The sequence below is a fragment of the Aptenodytes forsteri genome, unplaced genomic scaffold (genome assembly GCF_000699145.1).
Source record: "Aptenodytes forsteri isolate BGI_AS27 unplaced genomic scaffold, ASM69914v1 Scaffold94, whole genome shotgun sequence".
NCBI classification, from domain to species: domain Eukaryota; kingdom Metazoa; phylum Chordata; class Aves; order Sphenisciformes; family Spheniscidae; genus Aptenodytes; species Aptenodytes forsteri.
This window is the reverse complement of record NW_008795017.1, coordinates 7,529,899-7,536,503: the sequence shown is the minus strand read 5'-3', so window position 1 is coordinate 7,536,503 and position 6,605 is coordinate 7,529,899. Positions and strand designations below refer to the sequence as shown.

The window sequence follows — 6,605 nt, the reverse complement described above, 5'->3', positions numbered from 1 at the left end:
TCTACATCATCCTGTCTTCTACAGTGCAAAGACAGAAGCCCAATAAATATGCCATTAGCAGCCATGAAGTCAATGGTACAGAGATTTATTTCTAGAATCAGTAGTCTTATACCACAATTAGAGTAAAATTTAGAAGGAGGGGAGGGAATATATCCCCTACAATGTTTAGTGTTGATATTAGAGGTTACAGAAAAATACATTTTACCAGGAATACCTATATAGAAGTTGTTTTACTTCTTTACTGGCGAGTGAAACAATTTAAAACTTAAAAATGGGTAAAGACCTTTCTGTGCCCAGTTTTCTCAGAAAAAACACAGTTAAGGTACAGAAAACTAGATTTAGTTTATTTGGGGTTATACTCTCAGTTTTCCCAGCTTAAAGACACTCATGTGATTGAGTTACACCAACGAACGAGCATCTTAAGAGTTCTGAAAAGCAAATCCAGAAATTCAGCTATGACTTAAAAAGACAGTTATGTTTTAAGCTTAGATTTCCAGGAACAGAAATGTCATCTACTAACAGTACTAACAAACTAAAAATAATTATTGCAGGCTTTTTCTAAGTAGTAACAAGAGATAGAAAACAAATATAAATATGCATTTTAATAAATGAAATACTGGTTCCAAGAGCCTAGGTTATGTTGCTTATTTGCTTTAAATAAAACAAGCAGCTTTTCTGTATTTATGGTTTTACTTATGGATGTACAATATTATGCTCTATAAAATTCCTAGTTATGGTCATACTTGCAAGTTTTTACAAGAAGCGTGTTTAAGATGTCATTAAGAAATGAGGTGCTTACCCACTGAATCTCTATGCCTTTTGATAGATTATCAAGTCTTTCAAAATCTTCTTTATTTATTACACTTCCTCCTGAACTTGTTCTCCAGCCATTTGTTTTCCAGTTGTCAACCCAGCTGGTAATACCTATGCAAATGGAACATTACCATAAAAATGCTATTAAAGAAGCCAGCAAGGATCAAGACGGAGCAAACAGCCTTTTAACAAGACGTTAACTCTGTACAAAGTCTCAGGCAAAGACACCGGAGATGGAAGATATTCTTGTTTGGTTCTCCACTACTGTCTTTCAGGACTGTTATTTTTCCATTATTACTTCAATTACCCTACCATGTTTTCCCGAACAGATATTTGCATAGAGGAAAAACAGATGGCCACCTGTCTTATGGCTTCTGCATGCTAAACAGAATCCTTCAGAGAATAGCCACATAAGCAGATTTCTACAGAACAAGATTTAACACTCTGGCCATCCCTTGCTGGCCAGAAAATTTACTATATTACTCCTTAAATAAGGATTTTTTTTTTTTAAATATCTTCACTAGTCTTGACAGTGTAAGACACCCTTACTGCTCTCACGACAAACAGACCTGAACCAAATAGAGAATCACCAATCTTGCACACCAAACCTCCTAAAAAACAAACCACATCCATTTGTACTTAACCACAATCCTCCTTCTCTGGCATTTTAAAAAATAACTCCTAGACACATTTACAAAATAGCTTTGATTAAAAAAGAGTGGAACCTGCACCACAGTGACCCAAAACGCAAGAGCAAACTGCAAGCAAAAACAAAGACACCAAGACATCACACCTAAAGATTCGTCTTTTCCTCCCTCATACTTAAGTCTCACACCAAAGTTTAACAGGAATTTCACCTGACACAGCAACTTTCCTCCTTCGTAACACCAGTTTCACAGACAAGATGGTATAGACTTTTCTCCCACAAAACAAAGAATTGCAAAGATGTTTCATTGCTCCTTAATGCTTTGAACTTGCTTCCTGCAACAAATGATGCACTTGGATTCTATTGATCAGCATGCAACACCCAGTCCCGAAGAGTAGAGACTCTTCCTTTTACTCTTCCCTTTTCCAGAATGCTTCTAGCAGAGACTAAAAAAAACCACCACCACCAAGGGGGGGTGTGTGTGGAAACCACCACACACACGTTCTGCTCCTATAGGAAATGCTATACCTAAATCTTTTGGAGAAAATAAGCTACTCAAATGAGATTTACAAGATGATCCCTAGGGAGAAGCAATGGAAAATTCCTTTAAGTTTTTTCTTAACATTTACAAACTAGAATCAGGAGGACAGAGCACAAGTCCTCGACACTTTTCACTTCTGGACAGAACCTCTTTCATGCACATGCAAGCTAACAGAATTTGAAACAAGCAGCAAGTGACAGCTCCAGCAACTTCTTCCTTGACTAGCAGTCACTTGTTCCAACTCAGTAGCTTTCTGTCCTTTCTAGGGTATTGCTACTCAAGGTGACATCAGAGTTTTTCAAGGTAAGTTTTGCTTTACTTCTAAACATGAGCCACCTGAAAAAGGAAAAAAATTATGCTCTTCTCTCATACTCCTCCACTTTCAGAAATCATGGGGGGCTTCTGGAAAGCAGAATTACTTATTTGGAGGAAAAGATATACAGATTTTTCACATAAAAAACATTTATTTGCTTTATAAATATATATCCACAAGCAATGAAACAGATAATTACTTTCAGTGTTAGCACTCAAGTATAGGAAGTTATGCTAAGAACAAGATACTCGCATTCCCTCTTCCCTCCGAAAAAAACCAAAGTGTGAAAGTGCAACATTTAATTTTCAATCAAAAAGTTGCAGTAAGATTTTGTTTAATGTTATTAAAAAAAACCCAACAAAACAAACCAACTCTAAAGTGATCTGGAAACGGCAAACACATGTACTCCCTTTGTAAAAATGTGAAATATAAAGAAAAAATACTTATGCAGTTCCAAATCACCACAGGAGTAAGATCTGAAGATCTCGGGGAAAGAGGAAGAAGCTTTATTCAGAAATTAAGTCTTACTGGCTGCTTCATACGGTATTTATAGGGAATAAAATTAGTTTTTCCAAATCTTTGAATGAAGGTGAAACTTTAAATACATACTCTGAGCACATATCATCCCTGGCTAGTCTTCTAGTGTAGCCTGAAAGCTTGGAAGTGTAGTCTACATGTAAAAAGCAAGGAAACTTTAATGTACTTCACATATGTGTATTAAGACAGCCTCTCCAATCCAACAAACAAAAAAACTACAGGGTTACTACACCAACTTCCTAGTGCTTTCCCGAGTACGTCCTTAACAGACTATACATGAACAACAGTTTTTCTAGACTTTGTGTCATACTGAATACCATAAGACAAAAATCCTGTAGTTACTTCTGTCAGCCTTTACTGTAACAGGCATTTTGTCTCTACTTGTATTTCATGCAGTTAGCAGGTGATCCCTGTAATATTCTGAAGCTTTTCCCCCAGGCAGTCATGAGTATTGAAATAAGTTATGCATATCCCTCTCCCCAGGACTCAGTATGTTCTGTGGGCCTTCTGTAATGAAATAGCATGCAGCATGTCTTGAAGAATCAGGAAAACTACAATTGTTAACTTACCATTAATAGTGAACTTGCTATCAGTGTAGATAATTAGTTTCTTGATGTTTTGACTCTTTGCTTGCTCTATTGCTTTGCAGGCTGCCTTAAGAACATTTCAATAGAATCACAGTTCAGAACAGGATTTGAACACATGCAATTAAAATACCAGCAAAGTACCTGATGCTAACACAGAATTACAAAGAATATTACTGTAATCTCTCCATCAATGAGTATCAACATGCTTTAGAGCAAGAGGTTCCCAACACTGTGCATGCAGACGACCACTTAAGTGTCTCCCTGTTTGCCTGATTCATTAAGTTTCATGGCAAAAAAAAAACCCAAAACATTCTGAAGTTCAACTCTGTACTAGAGGAGTAGCTCTCTGCCCAATTTTCTAACTATCAAAGCCTCCATCAACTGCACGCCAAGTTTTAGGCATTTTCTTCGTAACTTTAAGGAGGAAGGATTCATACCAGTTCCAACAGTCTGGAACCCCTAAAAGGTTGTTTGGGTTTTTCTGGTGCTATGAAATATAGTAAAAGGGAGAAGTGACTGGGTCTGGATGTAGGGCTGAAAAGCTCTTTAGTGACAAATTTGACCCTTGGCACACCACCATTATCTCTGCTTGTCCCTCACTAAAATGAACTTCCTGTAGTTTTTAAGCAGATCAATTTCTCATTTCAGTTCATCTCCAAACACACGGTGCAGGAGAGCAGCAGTACCAGAATTAAGATGAGGTGAGAAGGGGAGACTAAATCTGCTGTTGCCAACAGAAGTTTACTTCAGAAATAACAGAAGTTACTCCTGAGTGCCTAGAATTGTTTGTTATATTTATCTAAGGAATATGACACTCTGATCCCATCACAATAAGAAGCCGATTCTCCTCTTAACCGCTGCTCAGCAGCCCTAACCCCAAGGTCTGAGACACGCACATTAAAAATGCAAAGGATACTATACAGATTTGAGAACCAGGCTTTCCTAATGCAAGGCTGTTTTAAATAGTTGTGCTTGGCCTGATGATAATTGGGAATTCTCAAGGTGAATTACCTTGTTCAAAACCAATAAAGATCAATGAAACTTGAAGAGAATGATCTGTTTCAAGTCATAACTCCTGACATTTTGTGTACTTCCCTCACAGCTCCATAACTGGTTTCTGAAGGCCAGAGTTGAAATAGTCATAAGCATGCTACTGCAGTCTAACATGCAGAAGCATTTTAGGACATTTACTACTTACATGTATTTCTGCTCTTTGATTAGTCTGCCGTCCAGGAAGTCTTTCACTGGTGTTTCTGTGTCCAAGGAATGAGTAGTGGATTAGTTACCCCAAATATTCAGAATGGTGTATAATGACTACACATTAGAAAAATAAATACGAGAGCTGCTTTTCTTTTTATAAAGGAGGATGAATAGATATTCTAGCTCTAACTTCCACCTGCACAGTGCAACCTGCATATTTGGACCTGCCATCAATATGCAACTATATTTGTTGTCTTCTGTGCACACCTACACCTATTTTAAAACTTTCTGCATCACTTGAATTATAGCTTCAGCCCCTAAAAGTATTATTTCCAGTTGATTTTCCCCACATTCTTACCTCCCAGAGAAACGGATTTCTCTTTTCCCCTCAGTAACTCACTAGTCTCATAGCACTGTTATTATGAGTCTTTACAGCAGGGTTACATATTCAAAAGGAGGCTGGTATTGTAAATCACACACAAAACAAACAGTAATATATTTAAAAAAAAGAATCAATCCAGATACTTACAAAGGGTGGCCTGGTCCCCAGTAGACACCTATTCCAGCACGTGCCCTATTACGTCCATTACCTGAGCAACAACCATCTGTATAAACGACTGCAAAGTCACCTACAAAAGAATTACCAAAAGCAGAAGTTAAAGCACTCCTTCAAGGACGTACTCTTTAAGCAAAAAGAAATGTCTGCCAGCAGATTAATCCCCAAAACTTCCCTCCCCAGAGAGCCCTTCAAAAAGTTAACTACAGAAGCCATGTAAATTTGTAATGCGAAACACCAGAAGTCCCACTGCAGCTTCACACCCTCAACTGGTGTCAGATTAGTCAGCCCCAAGTTCCATATTCTCACTACAGTTCCCATCTTCTTCAGTCAACTTAAAACTTCCCAGATGTATCTGTATATTTAAATATAGTCTGTAATCCAGACACACACAAAATCACACCTACAACGATCAGATTACGCTAGATGTTGATACCAGTTAAAGCCAATTAAAATTACACTGAAAGACAATGTGAACAAATATATCATTACATGGAAATGCTCACATTTCCATTTTAAAGAGAAACAATGTTACGCTAGGCCTGATGCTGCCACGCACAAACCTCCCCAAAAGCTTTCTAATAATTACACTTGTTACTTATGAAAGAGTGCAAAGAACTGAAAAGAATTACAGGAATAATGAAAGACCTCACCCATATATGAAAATTTATCTTCACTGACTGTTGGCACTGAGTATACTTCATCATGTTTTACACGCTTTACAATATGTTCTTCACTTGTAGACTGTTCATATGGCCTTTTGCATGTATTGCAACACAAGAGGTTTATTTCTGATTCCTCTCTCTGGCTACCATTTTCCTGTCTTACAGCTGGAGGACCGTGTGCCCCTTCCAAAAAAAAAAAAAAAGTTCAACTATATATAAGATCAAATTTTATTTGAAACGACTGCTTCTAAAGACGACAGTTATCACTTATTAGCAACGCTAGTCTGTTAACTGACACCATCCCGAGCTATTATGCAAAAAATATTACAGCATGCACCACTCATTCTTGATCCTAGATCAAACTGCAGTGGAGACACACGCGTAACGGCCCTTAAAACGGACGTGGTACAAGCAACGCTCTCCAAGCACCTACAGAAATACTCTCATTGCACAGGCACATCCACCGCGGTGCCTGGAGGGCAGGGCCACCGCTGCACTTACCACCGCGGCATTCCGCCCGCTACAAGACGTCCACCGGAAGATAAACAGAAGCTGCTACCCACGTTTAGCCAGAAGCCGCACTGTAGACACAGACGCCACCCAGAAGCCGGGCGGGCTGTGCCAGCAGCGCAGCGCAGCGCAGCCTCCCCCGCCCCGCCCTTGCCCGACGGGCCGCCCTCCCCTCCCGCCCGGGCGGAGGTGAAGCGGGAGGCGAGGGGAGGACGAGCTACCTGCCGGCTCGGGCTG

General features: G+C 39.2%; 1 protein-coding gene across 1 annotated transcript in view; it reads right to left on the bottom strand.

Annotated features, from left to right (window-relative positions):
- RNASEH1 (ribonuclease H1) overlaps positions 1–6,605 on the bottom strand; it is a 15,347-nt gene that overhangs the window by 2,837 nt on the left and 5,905 nt on the right. Inside the window, exons 2-7 of the mRNA XM_009275626.1 lie at positions 6,590–6,602; positions 5,847–6,041; positions 5,167–5,266; positions 4,636–4,690; positions 3,420–3,504; positions 800–924 (exon numbers count right to left, since the gene is read on the bottom strand). Coding sequence (XP_009273901.1) covers positions 800–924; positions 3,420–3,504; positions 4,636–4,690; positions 5,167–5,266; positions 5,847–6,041; positions 6,590–6,602 — 573 coding nt within the window. The remainder of the gene's footprint in view (positions 1–799; positions 925–3,419; positions 3,505–4,635; positions 4,691–5,166; positions 5,267–5,846; positions 6,042–6,589; positions 6,603–6,605) is intronic.